Raw genomic sequence first — 17,665 nt, 5'->3', positions numbered from 1 at the left:
ACTCCGAAGCAGATGAGGCGCCATCAGCGTAGGCCTTGCGCAGTGCTTCTACGATTCGACAGTCGTAAACACCCACAATTAGAACCACAGAGCTGGGCAACAGGCAAAGTCTCACTTCATCGCTGGCGAAGCTGGTACGCTTTCTCGGCTCTCTCACTGCATCAGACGAGGATCATCACGAGGGTTTGGGTATAAGAAGGGACACTAGAGGGAGAACACTTCATGCTGGCATCGTGCATGTGAGTTGTCAGCATGAGATCCAGTTCGCAGTGCGGGTGGGGAAGGTTCGGTAAGACTGTGAGAGTCTGACAGACCGATCAATCAGGGAATTCAGGAAAAAGGAGTCGCGAAGCTTCAGAGTTTGTTGTGGTTGTTCATTTCTATCTCTAAAGATGACAAAGGAGATGTTGTAGTCTATTACAGGCAGGTATCAACAATGGTACAGATGGGATGTCATCAATCCAGACACCAACCCCGATGCACCCATTCCTCGACTCCGTTACGATGCAACCCATGAATATTGACACAAAAAAAAAAGGTTTCCGAAACAATGATAATCACAACGTCCCATGGTATCTCTCTATGCCATTCCCCCAACAAGCGAAGCAGCTTAGAAGCAGAAAACGGCATCAGACATCTTGGAAGTGGCACCAGGCTTCTCGAAGCCCAGGTTCGTCAACGACTTCTTGGCCGCGTTGACCATACCAGGCGGGCCGCAGAGCATGACGCGGGAATCCGGACCGGGAGAGGGGAACCGCTCGGCCATCATCTCCTGCGTGACGTATCCGGTGCCGTAGGCCCAGTTCTCGGGCGGCGAGTCGAGGAGGTAGTGCAGCTTGAAGTTCTTGGGGTACTTTCTCGCAAAGGCCTCGAGCTCGTCCCGCAGCAGGATGTCGGCCTCGGAGCGGTTGGCGTAGATGAGGCTGACCTCGGTGGTGTCGCGGTCGTCCTCGCAGATGGCGCGGATGAGCTGGTACATGGGGGTGATGCCCGTGCCGCCGGCGAGCATGCCAATCTTCTTTGCCAAGTTGGGGCGGTAGCGCATGGCGCCCTTGGGCCCGCGGAACTGCACCTCGTCGCCGACCTCGAGGTTGGCGAGGTACTTACCGGTGAGGGCACCGTCGGGGTAGCAGCGTATGACGAGCTCGAGCTTGCCGAGGTCGGCGTTGTTGGAGGTGGGCGTGTAGGAGCGGGAGACGGACTTGCCGTCGATCTCGGCCTTGATGGCGACGTGCTGGCCGATGGGCAGGCCGAGGACCGTGGACGGGGCGGGGAGCTCGAAGACGAAGCGGTAGACGTTGGGGGCGAGGAGGGTCTTTTCGACGAGCGGGAGCGGGTGATAGGAGACGGGGTCGAGCCAGCCGCGCTGGTTGAGGGGGTTGGCCTTTGCGACCTTGGGGATCTTCTTGTGCGGGCGGTAGTGCATGGGCGTGAGCTCGTAGTGGAGGAGCTTGGAGGCTTCCTTTGCTGCGATGGAGCCCGCGACGGCGAAGAAGGCCGAGGCGACGGCGAAGCCCTCCATGAAGCCGAAGCCGGTGCGCTTGGAGCGGGCGGCGCCGCTGCCGAAGGAGAGCCATGCGGGGAACTGGATGTTGAGTCTCTGGATGGCGGCGATGGCGTCTTGGCCGGCGGGTGTGGAGGAGGCGTGGCGGGCGGCGACTGCGCCGAGACCGATGAAGAGAGCGGCGGCGGCAGCCTGGGATGCGACGCGAGCTGCTGAGCCGGAGCCGGAGGTCTTCTTCTCGGGGATGGCCTTGGGCTGGAGGCGGACAGCCTTGGGAGCGGAGCGCTTGTTCACACCCTTGAGCTTGCCGACCTTGAAGTCGGCCATGATTTCGTAGGCGTCTTCGGAGTGGCCTGCGTTGTCGAAGGCTTCTGAGGCATCGACGCCGGCGGCCTCGACGAGGACATCTGCGCCGCCGGGGTGGTCGTGAAGGTACTTTGAGACATCGTAGACTGTTGTTTGGCGGGTTAGTTTGGTGGTCTTTGGACGAGTTCGGGAAGTGCAGTTTGGTGGGTATTTGACTTACCTTCACCGTGGATAACCATCCAGCAGTCGTTTGCTTCTCTGTGCGCGGCAACCTCCTTGGCCGTGAACTCGGGGCCTACTGTTGACTCTGTAGCCGCCATTGTGAATGTGTGTATGTGGATTATCTCTGAGAGATGGTCGAAGATGGGAAAGGGGGCGGGGTGAGCAGTAGTAGTGTTACACTGTTGCAGAGTCGTGTCGCGCTGATGATATAAAAGAGAATTTCACTATCTTATCTAAGAAATGGGAAGGATCGATGTCGATCGTGATGTGTGGACAAGGTTACAATGAAAAAGACTCCTTTTACTTCAGAGGACCGGGCTTCGGAACGGGGGCAAGTGCAGCGTTCCTATTTATCGAAAGATGGCGAGGCCATGGCGACATTTGCCAGCGGAAAAGATGCCTAGGTATATCCACAATTTACAAGAGGAAATCCAGAATCGTCGTCACTCGTCAGAAGATACACATCACTTTGCATTGGATGAGAATGAGACCGAAAAAACCAAAAAGGAAACAAGGGTAATGTCCGAAGGGCAAAGATGCCGAGGCACAGAGATAAAGTGTGGGCATCATCGGGGGACCCTGCGCGCGTTCTTCTGCGCGATAAAGTCGATGGTGCCCAGGGTACGAAGTTATGGAGCTTTCTGTTCGGGAGCTCCAAAACGTTCCCAAAGCTTGGGACCATTAGAAGCTAGGATTGGGATCCATTTGGAATGAGCAGAAGAGATGAATCTGGAAAGATTCGGCCGGCGGTCGGTGGGTGGGGCGCGCGACTGACAAAGCGAAGACACGGGATTGGATACCGGGACCCGGACCCACTTACGGCGATGTATCTCGGCGGTCCCGACACGATGAGCGGGTTGATGACTTGATTGACGTTTATGCCTTGATTTCCAGAGAAATGCATGAGTCGGTTCCCTTCTTTACCATTATCTCTGCAGCTACTCAGCGCCTCCATATGATGCATTCTTACGTGCTATAGGGGCAGAATTCTTGAAGTGTTGGTTTGCGAGAACGAGGGAGGCAGAAAAAAAGTGCGATCGTCATCGCAAATCAGCCAAGCCTAAAAGTAAATAGAGATGAACTAGGACAAGAAAGTGTAAAGCCAATGACATCCCAAACACGGATATGGATACTACATTGCAGACTACCAGAAGGCCAAGAGATGAGCCGCGGCTCTGTATTCCTACTAGATGTACTAGCACTAAGGTAGCAACTGCGAGATTCGTTCCTGCACTGGAAATCCGTACCCTCAAGGTTGTTATCGAAGAAATCAGTGGCATAGCAAGATGGTGCGGTACGGTAACTAACGGTTCGGTCTCAGGGGCCGAGTGGCAGAACTGACGAAAATAACACGAGACCCACTACCGGACGGTATCCGGAAGATGACGGCCAATGATTGGGTGCATCATGCCATTTACGACCAAAGCTCGTGGGTGCGTGGTCCAATGGAAACAGGCTGTGATTACGTAGGTGGCACAAAACGAGCCGAGGCCACGGACTTCGGGACTTGAACGACGACAAAACGGCGACGGAACCACTTAAACCCTCGGTACGTATCTGAAGTCAGCCACGATGCACCCCCACTCTGCCACCCCTGCTCTGCAAAATTCTGCAGCTTTCCTCTTCTCCCTTTCGTCTCCCCCTCTGTCAATGTGGCCTCCCTTTCGACTCCCGACCTTCGAGAAACACCAATTTGGAGCTTATCAAATCATCCAATGCACCAAAGATCAAAGCCAAGCATCCACCCCTGGCCCTTTCGCCTCGGCACCTGGACGCCTCTAGCGCAGATCACCCTTGTTTAGCCCTATCGCGGCGCATCAAACGTGCTCCAAATCTCCGATTTTTCTCTTGCATCCATCCTCCTTCCGCGATGGTTCAGATTTCCGCTGTCATCATGCCAGAACCGCGGCTCTTCTCCGTCCGCGCCCACATCTTTTTTTGACTCTGCACTTGCAGTCTGGAACCTACGAGTCTGTTGCTTGCACTATTTAACTCCATCGTTTTGCATTACTAGAGGATTGCCGCAGTATATATAGACACTACCCTACTCTCGAATTCCATACTATTTAACCTTAACCCTTTTTATAAATTACTTATCTTTTTCTCTATTTTACCCTCTCCCTTATTAAAGGATCGCTAGAATCGTAATTTTAATAGCTTATTAATAAACTAATATTATTATTTAAAAATAAATAACCTACTCTTATATATAAGTATTAAGAGTTTTATTATTATAAAAATAGTAATAAATATATTAAAGTATTTAAAAGAGCTTTTTAATAAACTTTTAATATTATTTAAAATAATTATTTTTAAACTATAAAAAGAAGCCGAGGTACTATATTAATACGGCCTTATTTATTTTATTAGTATTAATAATACCCTTTTTAATATAAAATATATTAATAATACTTTATAGCTACGTTATTACGCTTTATAAATCGTACTTAACGTTAATAAAGTTTTTAATATTATTTACTAAGTCTTTTATTAAAATTGTTATTATAAAGTTAGTTTAGTTATTAATATTTTAATAAGTATTTTAACTTAATTTAAAAACTCTTATAGCTTTTAAAAAGAGGTTTTTAAAAAACTTATAATTAGACTTTTTACTTATTATAAGTAAAGCTATTATAGTTAAAACTATAGCGTTATAAACCTTAATAATAAGTAGTTAATAATATAGTTATCTTTCTCTTATAATAAGCTTAAAAAAGTATCTTAATTTAAGTACTAAGTAGGTACTATACTATTTTATTAAAACTATATTCTTATACTTATAACTTAGAAAGAATTAACTTTCTTTAATAACAAGGTACTTAGAGTCTGTTGCTTGTTTTTGCCGTTATCTACTCTTCCACGCCGGCCACGGAGCCGACACTCGAATGGATTTGTCTTACCCTCACGGCCCGCTTGTTTCTTCGGACTTGAGCGCCGCCTATGAAGTCATGGCCCTTGGGTCAAGGGGACCTTGAGATGAACCTCGGCAGGCCACTTTTTTTTTTCCTTCGCTCGTCACTCATCGGCCAGCCGTTCGGTCTGTGTGTCTGTTGTGCGTTTCCACCAAAAGAATTGACATTGCCTGGGATCGGATTGGATAAGCTGCGCCATATTGTGATGTTCCATGGGTACGTACTGTTTTGATTGCGATCCCTTTTTTCTCTTATATATCGTCAACGGGTTGCATCCCCCTCCATCTAGCATAGCAGCTTTTGGATTGGAAGTCTTGTCTTATCTACTTTACTACCACTACTTCATACATCTTGAATACAATTATTTGGACATTTTCAGATTCGTGCGCTCCTCCCACTCCATCCACACATCACATCCTACACCATGTCATCACAACGCTTCCACCTGTTGGGTGAAGACCCTTCAGTCACAACAGAGTTCGAGATTCCCGCCTCAACAGACGAGGAGGGTCTTCAGCATCTCGCCGCCTCTCACTTTGCCGTCGTTGATCACAAGGGTAAGCCCAACACCATGCTATACCACAGCTCCTTCACAGTAAACTAACACAACCACAAGGCGTTGGCTTCGTCTCCGGAGATGAGGCTCTGACAACAGTCGCCGATGTCCTCGCCGCCGAGGGCCCCGTCGCCATCACCATTGACGGCCACCCCGTCCGCGAAGTCCCCGGCCCTTCTGGTCTACCCTTCATCGGCAACTACTTCGAGGTCTACCCTGACCATCTCGGTAACCACCAGCGCCTTTTCGAGAAGTACGGCCCCATCTTCAAGACCACGAACATGGGCTCCGTCATCTACCACACCAACGACCCGGCCATCGCCAACATCTTCTTCTCTGAGAGCGACTTCTTCACAAAGAACATCATCCCCGGTCACCCGCTGTACCCTATCAAGAACAAGGAGTCCGGAGTTTTCCTTGGCGACACGGATACCCCCGAGTGGAAGGAGGTTCACAAGTTCCTTCCGCCCGCTTTCGGTCCCAAGGCTGTCCGCCACTACGCCCCGACCATGCAGGCCACCATCGAGGACTCCTTCAAGGTCTTTGACGAGCTCGACGAGAAGGAGGAGGCCTGGAACGTCTACCCCTACATGCTCAAGCTCGGCTCTCAGGCCGTTGGCAAGCTCGTCCTCGGCATGGATTTCAAGCATTTCACCGCCGTCGACGCCCCGCCCCACGAGATGGTCATCCGCATCGCCCAGTCCCTTGAGCTCAACAAGAAGATTACCTCCATGGGCAGCTGGTACGCCTCCCTGCCCTTCGGCGACCCCCAGCGCCTCCGCGACGCACGCGGCCGTATCGTCGAGATGATGAACGAGTCCATCAACAACGCCTCCAAGGGTGTCGAGAACCTCGAGCTGCAAGAGGCCGCCCTCCAGGCCGATAACATGGTTGACTACGTCCTCCGCGCCAGTGACAGCAAGGGCAACAAGCTCCCCAAGGAGCGCATCATGGAGCCCCTTGTCGTCGCCACCGGCGCCGGCTTCACTACCACCTCCTCCCTCCTCTCCTGGCTCCTCTACGGCATCGTCGCCTACCCTGGCATGCAGGAGCGCCTCCTCCAGGAGCTCATCGACAACGGCTTCGACGAAAACACCCAAATCACCGCCGACCTCACCCAGAAGCTGACCTTCCTCGACAAGTACATCAAGGAGACCCAGCGCCGCCACAACCCCTCCTACCAGCCCGCCCGCACCTCAAAGGTGGACATGATCCTCCCCGGCGGCTACAAGCTGCCCAAGGACTCCATCTGCATCCCCGCCATCCACCACATCCACAACAACCACCTGGTCTGGGATAACCCGGCCCGTTTCGACCCGGACCGCTGGGACTCGGACAAGGTCAAGAACCGGCCCAACGCCTCGTACATCCCCTTCGCCACCGGCCCGCGTATGTGCATCGGCTTCAACTTTGCCCTGCAGGAGGTCAAGGTCTTCCTCCCCAAGCTCATCTACCGCTACAAGTTCAGCCTGGCACAGGAGGGCCCCGTGGAGTACGATCCCATGTTCCAGCTCATCCGCCCGAACAACTTATACGTCCGCGCCGAGAGGCGTGTCAAGTGGCCTCCTAGGTCTGAGGCTTAGAATGGTTCACGAGTTGTGTAAAAAGTGTTGGGAATCGGTTTCGGTATATAGAGTTCGTTTTTTGTACCATCATTGTCAGTGTATACCCTGGAGCATTGCATGGCGCAGAATATTTGAGGATTTTCGGGTAGATCTCATGATATAGACATAGAGCTGGATACTTATGAATCTAGACTAATCACATGTTCATTTTTGAACTTCGCCGGTGTGAGTTGATCTGACCCAATGTTGCCGTGCTGAATCAACCTCTCTTTTACTCAGACTGACGCGCCCCAAATTGCCCATTCAAATCAACCTGCAACAACCTCTTCTCCTCAATCTCCCCCTTCCTCTCCACCAACTCCTCGACATCCCAATTGGTAGCGACAAATCTCCCGTTCATGAACCGCGCCTTCTCCGAACAAAGCCAGACGGCCGTCCCGCCGACGAGCGCGGGGGTATCGTGCGCAAAGGGGCGGAAACGGTCCATGGTCATGTCGGTGTGGACCATGCCCGGGTGCACCGAGACGGTGGTGACGTTGTCCGGGTGCTCGGCGGCGACGTGAGCGTTGAGCTGCTGCGTCGCGAGCTTGGCGATGATGTAGGAGCTCATTGTGGGCACGACCCAGTGGGTTATCGTGGTGATGTTGATGATGTGGCCGTGGCTGGTTGAGGGGAGGGATTTGAGGAAGTGGAAGGTTGGGTAGAAGGTTCCCTTGACGTTGGTGGTCTAATGTTTTTCTCGAGTTAGCGAGAAGGTTGCTTCTGTATCATCCGGGCACGGTTGGCAATATTCGGGATTTCTACATACCAGGTCGTCTATCCAGAGTTTTGGGTCGCTGTTTGCGATGAGCTCGAGAGAGGTCTGCACGGCGGCATTGTTGACCAGGACGTCCGCGTGGCCGTAAGTCGCGTTCACTTTCTCAAAGAGGGACTTGATTCCTGCCTCGTCCGTCATGTCGACGGGGTAGACCAGCGTTTCGACATTGGCGTTGAGCTCCTTGACCTCTGCCGCGACGGCGGTAAGCTTCTTCTCGTCCCGGGCCACGAGAACGATAGCCTTTGCTCCAGCTCTAGCGAATGCTGGCACAATCCCCTAGAAGCTAGTGAGCCGAAGCTTCATTTAAAAAGGAAGGGGCAACTTACTCTGCCACCGATACCACGGCTCGCGCCGGTAATTACGATAATCTTGCCGGCGAGGGAGAGCTCGGAGTTCTCTGGTTTGATGGCTGGGTATTCATCTCTGTAGACCTTCTTTGTGAATTGAAGGGCTTTGACGTAAAAGTCTGGTGGCATAGAGTCGGATGCCATTTTGACGCGTTTGGACCTGTAGATATAGTTGTTGATGATTGAGCCTATTGACTATGGATCTACCACCACACAAAAATGCAGTCCCCGGTGGCAGACAGAGAGCTTTTATCGGCGAGAAAGAATCTTACACTGGCTAACTGCATGTACGTTGAACCCAAGCTATCCCATCGGTTCATCAAAGCTCATGCGGGGATCATCTGAGCCGATTCTCACGGTTGTCCACATGTAAGCACTTGGCAGGTTGAGAGCCCGCGCGACGTGAGATTTGGGTTAAGTCCATCGCATTCCCGCCAATAGCTAGTGCTAACGTAGTCTCTACTTTATCCAGGGCATTGGCGTCCGCTTACGACATGCATACCTCTCTGACCGTGACGACCGAAAGATGCATAGCGCTGACCACAAGAAGGAAGCCAGACAAAGGGTCTCAGGCTTCAAATCTCACTCGGATAACCCCTGCCAACCCCATGGCAACCCCATCATCACATGACAAAAAGCGCTAAGCATCATCCTCAACTCCAACCATCTTGCACGACTCCCTCCACAACCGCGCAGCTTTCTCCTCATCGTAAGCCCACGAGGCATACCCAGGATCCGTCGTCGCAGGCGTGAATCCACCGACACCAGGTCCGCCCTCGGCGCAGTCGTTGAGGTATTTCCCGCCCTTGCCTTCCCACTCTTTACTCACGGCGGCGTAGACGGTGGTAGCGGCGCCTTGCTCCGGGTTCTTGAGCGTGCTCATGAGCTTGTTGAACGTCTCCTCTCCCATACTGGCCTTGATCGCGTCCACGTCGACGTTTTGCGACGCTGCCATGCTGGTCAGGATGGCGCCCGGGTGCAGCGAGGTGGAGTGTAAGTTCCGCGAGGCCCCGTAGCGCCGCTCAATCTCGTTGGAGAAGTAAATGTTGGCCGTCTTGGATTGGCCGTACGCCGTGTACGGCTCATACGATTCCTCCTCGTCAAAGTTGACATCCTTGAAGCGGATATCGCTGGCGCGGTGGGCCATGGACGACACGACGACGACGCGGGACGCAAAATCCGGCGTCGCGGATGCGAGAAGGGCGGGCTTCATTAGTTGGAAGAGGAGGAAGTGGCCCAGGTGGTTCGTGGCGAACTGCGATTCGAAGCCGTCTTTAGTTATAGTCTTTGTCTGTGCCATGATGCCTGCGTTGTTGACGAGGATGTTGAGCTTGCCGTTGCTCTTGGACAGGAAGTCCTCCGCGCCTTTGCGGACCGAGGAGAAGTCGTCGAGGGACATTTCCACGAAGTCTAGAGACCCGGACGTCTCGCCCTTGATGGAGGCAGTGATATCTGCGATTGCCTTTTCACCCTTTTCGCGGCTGCGGACGCCGAGGTAGATGGTGGCGCCGGTTTGGTAGAGCGCGCGCGCGGTTTCGAGGCCGATGCCTTGGTTTGCGCCGGTAATGAGGATGGTCTTACCGGTGAGTTTGCCGATGAGGCCTTCGTCTTGGATGATTTGGAGGGCTGTTGGGCGAGCGTCGCCTGGTCCCTTGGGGGTCTGGAAGGCTTCGGCGTACTTAGACATTGTGGAAGTTTTGTAGAAGGTTTCGTCTCTTAGTTATGAATGGGAGATCAAGGGTGAGGAACGAGGGGTTGGTCTACTTTCAGAGCTAGAAGACATTCACGAGGTTGAAGTCGGATATTTATGTAACCCGTCATGAATATCATTAGACCGGTGTTTCCAAAAGGTTCCCCTCCTCGTCCGCCGTCGTTATCGTAACTTTCGCATTCTCATACCGAACCCGACGAAGCTGGCGACTTACACGCGAAGTCTGTCGCATGTCGAATGTACCCCCTGGGAAACTCAATTCAACTCCGCCAACCACAACATGCAGCTATGGGGACAGTGCTACAAATCCAAACGGCGCGTCGCCGGCGCCTGTGCTTTCTAGAGTTGGCGCTAGCACTCGCGGGCCTCGCGGCACAAGTTTTAACATCACAGGAAGCCGTCGATGTTCGAATGCGGAGATTGAACCGGCGGAGTTTCGGGAGCGGAGTGGGACTCGGGAGCTGGAGGAACCCGGGATTCGGTTTCCACACACGTCTCAAAGTGCTCGAACTCCCGCACTTATGTAACCGCAAAGTCACATGTAGATAAGTTGGCAAATGTAGCTTGAGTCTTTAGAAATCAATGAGGCAGTTTGGTCATTCGTACATGTATAAAGAGTAGATATTAACATTTTGTCACATAAAGATGCCCGACAGCGCGGCATTGGCGCTTTGCCTCCTGCAACCATGCATAAGTACTTCATTACTTCATGTTCAAATCAGTGGAAGCTCTACGAATCTTCTGTTGCACTTCCGCCCCCTTGGGAGTATCCCAGCCTTCTGAAATCCCGTGTATGATAGCCTCTTCACTGTCGGTTCTCGATACATTCTCCATACTCGTCTCGTCTCCCCTCCCTCTCCCGCCTGATGTGACGGTAGCATTATATTCGGTATGTCGGCTCGGCAGACTCTGTAGAGGATGCGAAGATCGCGTTCCATCTCCCTGTCCTTCCTTGCCATTGCTCCCCAGAGGATACTTTGTTTTGCATGAAGAGAAGCCCAACAGTGCGGGAAAGAACGTCTTGAAGAACGTCTTGAGTGCAGAGGAGCAACCGCAGAAGATGGCGACGTAGAGCTCCACGGCGTACCAGATAAGCGAGCTGGCGAATTGTCGGTATATCTCGGGTTCGTTTGCCAGTTGTCGGACATAGTAGAAGCGCACGCAGCCAGCTGTAAACACCGGTCAGTTGCTTGATCTTTTGCAGGATTCAATCCGTTGGATGACTGTAATATTGACGTTCAACTCACCTGCAACGCAAACCACTCCCAGCGCAAATACTGCCGATACCGCCCACTTTTGCCGCTATTATTCCATGTTAGCAAACGCGAGGAACTTTCGAGGTACGTCCAAAGTGAAGGTACCTGCGGTAGTTGCAAGCCCCAAATCATGGGAATCGGACAGATCCAAAGACAAATGTCTGTAACAATGACAATCACACCGGCGGCGTCCCAGAATGCCTGCTGCACCGCAGCCGGCATGCAGTATTTCGCATAGATTTCGTGACTCCCCTTAGATGTCCAGAATACCTCGGCAGGGTTACATTCGATGGCGGACATGACGAAGTGACATATTCCCAAGCCGATCACTGCCGCCATGAGTCCATACACCGTCCATCGCATCTTTGGTCGGTTATCGAGGCGCAGATAAAATAATAAAAGACCGACTTTAACGAGCACGTTGCCGACGGCGAAGAACAATCGGGAGATATAGAGCGACTTTGCACAGGGGAGCACGGTTAGTGAGTCCTCGTTGATGTTTGGAATCTTGCGGGGAGACTCAGAAAACAAACATACCAGCAACATTGGCTCCCACTCATTCGACGGTATTTCGGCTCCTGTCTCTGGTTAGCAAAAGAAACCTGGGCCTTGTATTGTCTAGCTCACTGATTCTCCCTAGGCCGTGTCTCACGGAATTCATGACACAAACAGACTGCAGGATTGTGGCGATCTATATCGCACCCGTCAAATAAAGTTCGATGCATTGGAAAGAGTAAGTATGATACTCACGGTTCCGGCAATCATCATAACTATAGAATCGTTTTGGTCAGCAAGAACGCCACGACTAAGAAGCTGTTCCAATGGGACGTACAGTCGTCAGCTCCAATTGACTTCGTAATGGAGAACCTCGTGTATAACCTGACGCCCATGACGAAGACTATGACGATGATCAATGACCCATTGACCCCGAACGCCCTCTGTTGGGCCGTGTTGAAGTCCGATATCGATGGGCTGTCATCCTCTTGGCGGCTAGACAAGACACGAAAGAGGTCTTCCATGGCTGATCGTGTCGAAATAGTCGACGAACTCGGGTCCGAGTCGAGGACAGACCATTTCGCTGGGTGAAAGGACCCGAGTGGCGGGGTGAGTCTGGGATAAAAGCATCCTCTGCTCCCATCCATTACACTCCCGTCGTCCTTGCCGGTGCAGACCGGTTCCTGATTGGACTCAGTTGGTGGCTTGCGCTCGGACAACAGCCAGGGTAATGAATGGTGAGTGCTGCAATGTCTTCCAGGAACAGAACTTGATCGTTGTCACGTTATGCTATTCATTGCGAGTGTGTGTGGGAATTGACAAGGCCCAGAGTGAAAGGGGAGTCTGTTACGAGTCATATAGGCTGCTTATCGTGGGACGTGATCACAAGTGCTAGATGTGGATCAGAATTATCTGCTTCGCGTGGAGCACGGCAGCTAGACAGCAAAACATTATTGAGTTACCTGTCTCCCTAAACCGTCCTGATCTTTCAAATTTTGCCGTAGCTTGCTGTTACAAGCTTTGAGCCAGATGGATTTCCTCTTGGCCAATGGCTTTCCTTTCTCTTTTTCTACTGAGTTTCGAACTAGTGAGCATACGGAGTTTTATGACATTTGGTCTCTCAGCGACAATTTTTACACCCCCATCTTCTTCAAACGCCAAGTCTGCCTTGTGGTTGGATATGTCAGATTAAAACCTGATCAGGCGGGGTTTGGATCCTCTCGATGCAACGCTGTACGGTAAAATCACTTTCGATGTCCGCGCGGAAGACTGCCGTCCATATCTGGTGTCACATTCCGTCCTCAGAGTTCCTGAATGCAGAAAATCTCCCGCTGTCATGACTCTGCCTGACATCCAATTCAATTTGCGCTGATGTAACACGCCATGCGGGATGCCGGAAAGACGCTGAATCGCTCGCAGAACCAGTAGTTTTGAACGTGATGACGCCATGGGAGTGATTGAGTACTCTGTGGATCAGTCACGGTACCCGTAGGATCCCCATGCCTTGAGCGGCGCAGCAGTGCAGTGAAAGATTCAACTGATAACTCCGGGTTAGCGGGACTCTGGTTCATGGATCGCGCTCAGACCAGAAGTTCGACCTGTCAACTTTGGTGGATATTCATTCTGCGGGGAGGGCTAGACGGTCAGCGGGGAGCACCGATGCCGCTGACTACACGGAAAATGAGCTTTTGCGGACAGCATATACCGAGCGAGCATCCCTCTTTTCGTTCTTCAAAGAATATCTCTCTTCTGGATTCTTACGCACACATGTTGATCCGCGCGGCTACCATCCTCAGCTACCCTAAGTTACCTGCTAAGCCAACTCGACAAGGCACATACGCTAAAGGAACCATGGCAGCTTCATCAGATGAATATTCGGATTCTCGGTGACTCCTGAGTCCGACTACCAGCTGGCTATACGAATTGAGTGAAACTTCGTTGTGTTACTCCGGCCTTCTACATGCATACTTCAATCTCTGGGCACTACCAGGCCTCTGTTCCTGATCTTTCAAAAGGCACCACCCGTCGACACTGGTTAACTCAATTGGAAGCCTAGTACGTGCTGATGAAACAAAAATTATATAGACTTTATTTGGATTTTTCTACACCTCTGACATCTACTGACGGCCATCTAATGCAGTCTTTCGGCCGAACATTCCATCCTCGCGAATATCCGAACTGCACCGTGACTTCCGTTAATATGTCTCCGACTTATTCGAGCCCTGCAAGATCTTCGATACTGTATACTTTGGGTAATACGATGGCGAACCCGAGGATTGTCATTTCTTTCGTACTTATCGTCACACGTTCAACCCGATGACGCATCTCATGCGCGTAGACGGCCAACAGTGCCTGCAGTGGACAGGGAAGAAAATATCAGATGAAGCGAGTCGCGCAAAGTTTCACAGCCGACACAACGCCTTCCCGAATGCGCGATGCACGGCTTAACCAGCAAGTTCCTAGCAGCTGCCTAGCTTGGCTATCAGCATGTACCGAGGCACAAAATCAGGACTATCTATGGCAAAGAGAGTTTCTCAAAACTAAGGCAGCTTGCGGGCTGCTTTCCCTTGCTTCACCAACGCTCATCCACCTACCCGAGAGAAAACTGGATAGCAACACATACGATGCCTTCATCAGATTCATCCGGTGGACTCGGAAAGGGCAAAGTGACCCTCAGCGGTGCCCAAGAGACTCTCCTACTGACGCTCTTTGCCCGCGCCAAAGATGCTGAGTCTTCGCGTCCGATTCTGAATGATCAATATGCCCTCGATATCGTCTCTCAGATCAAGGACCAGGGTTACGACTTCAAGCGCACAACGGCCGGCGGCCCCACCACAGTCATGTTTGCGAGCTCAGTCTCGATGCGCGCTCGCATGCTCGACATCTGCACCGAAAGGTTTCTGAGGAGGAATTTAGGCCCGGCTACCGTCTTACACCTGGCATGCGGCATGGACTCGCGTAGTCTTCGCGTCAAATGGCAGGGCGAGGGTCGCTTGTGGATCGACGCCGATAGGCATGATGTAATTGAGCTTCGACGGCAGGTTATGAAGGATCCGGATACTGGCAAGGGCGAATACCGATTGATTGATCCGAACATTCACGACGATGCGTGGCTCAGCAACTGCAAGATCCCCACAGATCGACCGGTGCTGATTCTTTTCGAGGGTTTGACGCCGTACCTCACCCCTGACGAGATGTACGGCCTCTTGCGACGGATCGTGAACTACTTTCGGCAGCGCGGAGTCCACGGCGAGATCCGATTCGATGCTATTGGATCGCTCACTTATTACACTGCCAGCTTCTTTCTCAATTCCACGTTCAAGCTGATGGGGACGCGCTTCAACTACTATCTCGACGAGCCGAGGACGTTGGAGCAGAAGGTCCCCGGACTGAAGTTCAAAGAACGCATCTTTGGCACGCCGGATCTTCTGATCTTTGGATTTCTAGGCTGGTTTGTGGGATTTCTGGGATGGGTCGCTGATTTGTTCGGGCTCACTGGTCGCATTGGAGGAGGCTATGGATACGAGTTCTGAGGGCTTTGATGAGGAACATCACATATACTCAAACATGAGCTTCATATATCAACAAATTCATGCGGGATTTCTTCTGGAGATTCGGCCAACTCTATGGATAGTTGAGTCACACTACGTGACATCCGAGATGACATAGCTCATGCAGATCATATGTAATGTGAAATTGTTGCAGCCAATGAATGGCATTTGGCGCCGTGATAAGGACATTCAATGACATGAGTTCTTCTTTGTTTCTTCACAAACTCATCAAGATTGGTGGATATCACTCGGTCTCTGAGTGCACATCATCAAAACTTCCAGACAAATTCAACATGTAAAAACAGAAATCGCGAGAAATTCGATGCTTAATTGACAAGACTTTCTCTGTGTGACCTCTAGGCTCCAGGCTTCCTCACTAGCGAAGCCTTGAACGTTCTCGCCCAGCCTTTCTCTACCGTGGTATCATTTCAAAATCTCACAGACCGCTGTTCGCTCAAAAGGACTTGAACTGCACAAGCAGCAATAGTCCACACTCCAAGAACAAAGTTACTCTTATGTATACCCCCTCCACTCGATGGTTTATCCGAGTCGAAGTGCGCCAGCTGTGCTGCGAAGGACGCGGTCCATATACCCATCCAACTGAACCAAAGCCATAGAGACCCGAACCTTAAAAGGTACAGAGGCATACACATGACGATTGGGCTGACCAGGACAAGAAGGAACCGATGGAAGTGACGCCCTCCAACAGTGTAGAATGAGTTGACGTCGATTTTCTGGTCATCGACAATGTCTTGGTAGCTGTAGGCCGTGTTGAGGTAGATGATCCAGAAGAACACCATGAAACAAAGCGGCAAACAATAACCGATGCTGTCGCCAATCGACTCGTACCGACCGTGGATCGCGGATCGACCCAAAACGGCGGGCCATGCAATCGTGAACCCCAAGATGTATTGTGGGTATATGCGAAGCTTCAAAGCCATAGGCCGTTTGCCATAAGGGTATAGAGCCGAAGCCAAGATGACTGGGAACATGTGTTGGAATCTGATGACGAACGTTAGAATATCTGTCATGTAACCATCTGGGAGGAGGAAAACGGGTGGCCATACACATCCTTTCCATTGAGCATATTGTGGACAATGGACAAAGACACGAGCAGCTGCAGCACCATCCACAGCATCGCATCCGTGGTGGTCACGATGCCCGCGGCCAGAGGACGGTCTTTAGTTCGAGTGACCTTGGCATCGATATCACGGTCCACCCAGTCATTCCAAACCATACCGGCGCCACAAAATAGGTAAGCTGCGATGAAGCATAGTGCGGCCTGTCTGAAGACGAAAGCAGGCTGAATATTGCTATTGGGATCGACGAGCTCAGAAGCACCAGCCAACAAAACCGACCAGACTGTACCACTGTGAGCGTTGCGGACCAAGACTCTGGTAAAATCAAAAGACGTACCTCCAGCAAAAGTAGTGAAAAGAGGGTTGTACTTGTTGAACCGTGACAGGGTTACCAAGTGCCAGAACAAGGTGACCTTTTCCGGCTTAGGCTTGCCCGTGTATATCTCTTTGCATTGCTTCGTAGATTGCTCAAGCTTGTATAAGGCAATAGCATGTGAGATGCTTTGGTACAACATGTCGACTCGGGGATTAATGACGGCGACGATTCTGGTTTGGCAAAAGGAAAGGCGTTTAATTGAAGGAGCCCACGTTCGAAGGAAGCGGACCGAACGCGCATGTGTGGTTTTAAACCTCCCGGTCTTCAATTCTCCTCCCTCCCCAGCTTTTCTGTCAGCTGTGGACGCGCAGCGTCCGCCTTGATATTTCACCCGCCAAAAGGACCACAAGCTCCGCGCATGCGTCGGTTTCAGATGTGACGTAGTTTGTGCTGTTGAGTTCGTTGTTGCAGGGAAGTTGCTGTGAGGCTTTTGCCGAGGTGAGGAGGTTCACACGTCTCGGCGTGTATGGCATTGATCAAGGCATCTTAGCACTGTCTGTGTGGCTGTAGGAGAGCCCAGTTTGCATAATTTAAGTAACGACACTTTCAGCCCAAAGCTTCTAAATGGGAAGTTCTCAAGAAGACCAACGCAACATTTCTTGCAGAAGAGACTCGGCTTGGAAGCTACTATGAGCTTTTGAGGAAATTTCAAATCAGAATAAGTGTATTCTTTCAACTTCCAAATCCCAACGCCGAAGTCGCCTTGAAGCAGGTGAGCAAGACTTACACAGTACGGCTAAAAGCATTCTGGTTCATCTGAATTCTAGAACAGCCTAGGTCTCCGCAAGACCGTGCGCGAGCTGGAAAGCTGCTTGACTAGCCCAGCCCATCTAACGTTTCTTTCTCGATCTCCTTCAGCTGATCTGTGGGTCATTCAACGGCAGAGGATGATGAAGCTGGTGAGTCGAGGGATGTTCGTTGCATGAAAAGAACAAGTGGATGTGTTCCTTGATCGACCATCGAACCGG

At 51.5% G+C, this 17,665-nt stretch overlaps 7 protein-coding genes across 7 annotated transcripts; 2 read left to right on the top strand and 5 right to left on the bottom strand.

The window, feature by feature from the left end:
* Positions 1-610: 610 nt before the first annotated feature.
* On the bottom strand, positions 611-2,130 carry CTAM01_05616 (oxidoreductase NAD-binding domain-containing protein; the record flags this gene model as incomplete). Its single annotated transcript, XM_060521646.1, has 2 exons — positions 611-1,956; positions 2,031-2,130. 2 exons carry the CDS (start codon positions 2,128-2,130, stop codon positions 611-613), a joined length of 1,446 nt encoding a protein of 481 aa, XP_060383860.1.
* A 3,238-nt stretch (positions 2,131-5,368) lies between these two features.
* CTAM01_05615 (cytochrome P450) lies at positions 5,369-7,083 on the top strand (the record flags this gene model as incomplete). Its single annotated transcript, XM_060521645.1, has 2 exons — positions 5,369-5,501; positions 5,561-7,083. 2 exons carry the CDS (start codon positions 5,369-5,371, stop codon positions 7,081-7,083), a joined length of 1,656 nt encoding a protein of 551 aa, XP_060383859.1.
* Positions 7,084-7,336: 253 nt separating this feature from the next.
* On the bottom strand, positions 7,337-8,373 carry CTAM01_05614 (uncharacterized protein; the record flags this gene model as incomplete). Its single annotated transcript, XM_060521644.1, has 3 exons — positions 7,337-7,792; positions 7,874-8,158; positions 8,209-8,373. The coding sequence occupies 3 exons, from the start codon at positions 8,371-8,373 to the stop codon at positions 7,337-7,339; spliced, it is 906 nt and encodes a 301-aa protein (XP_060383858.1).
* Positions 8,374-8,869: 496 nt separating this feature from the next.
* CTAM01_05613 (uncharacterized protein) lies at positions 8,870-9,916 on the bottom strand (the record flags this gene model as incomplete). Its single annotated transcript, XM_060521643.1, has 1 exon — positions 8,870-9,916. The coding sequence occupies one exon, from the start codon at positions 9,914-9,916 to the stop codon at positions 8,870-8,872; it is 1,047 nt and encodes a 348-aa protein (XP_060383857.1).
* A 726-nt stretch (positions 9,917-10,642) lies between these two features.
* CTAM01_05612 (uncharacterized protein) lies at positions 10,643-12,437 on the bottom strand (the record flags this gene model as incomplete). The annotated part of the gene is made up of 7 exons (XM_060521642.1): positions 10,643-11,109; positions 11,188-11,242; positions 11,302-11,655; positions 11,734-11,774; positions 11,824-11,887; positions 11,947-11,966; positions 12,029-12,437. Coding segments are annotated over 7 exons (1,410 nt in total), but the record flags the coding sequence as incomplete, so codon positions are not given.
* Positions 12,438-14,315: 1,878 nt separating this feature from the next.
* CTAM01_05611 (O-methyltransferase) lies at positions 14,316-15,224 on the top strand (the record flags this gene model as incomplete). The annotated part of the gene is made up of 1 exon (XM_060521641.1): positions 14,316-15,224. The coding sequence occupies one exon, from the start codon at positions 14,316-14,318 to the stop codon at positions 15,222-15,224; it is 909 nt and encodes a 302-aa protein (XP_060383855.1).
* Positions 15,225-15,670: 446 nt separating this feature from the next.
* CTAM01_05610 (UbiA prenyltransferase) lies at positions 15,671-16,836 on the bottom strand (the record flags this gene model as incomplete). The annotated part of the gene is made up of 2 exons (XM_060521640.1): positions 15,671-16,244; positions 16,310-16,836. 2 exons carry the CDS (start codon positions 16,834-16,836, stop codon positions 15,671-15,673), a joined length of 1,101 nt encoding a protein of 366 aa, XP_060383854.1.
* Positions 16,837-17,665: the final 829 nt, after the last annotated feature.

This window comes from Colletotrichum tamarilloi (genome assembly GCF_030869305.1).
Source record: "Colletotrichum tamarilloi strain Tom-12 chromosome Unknown Scaffold_14.1, whole genome shotgun sequence".
Lineage (NCBI taxonomy): Eukaryota > Fungi > Ascomycota > Sordariomycetes > Glomerellales > Glomerellaceae > Colletotrichum > Colletotrichum tamarilloi.
The sequence above is the reverse complement of the archived record's forward strand: the minus strand, read 5'-3'. Positions and strand labels throughout refer to the sequence as shown.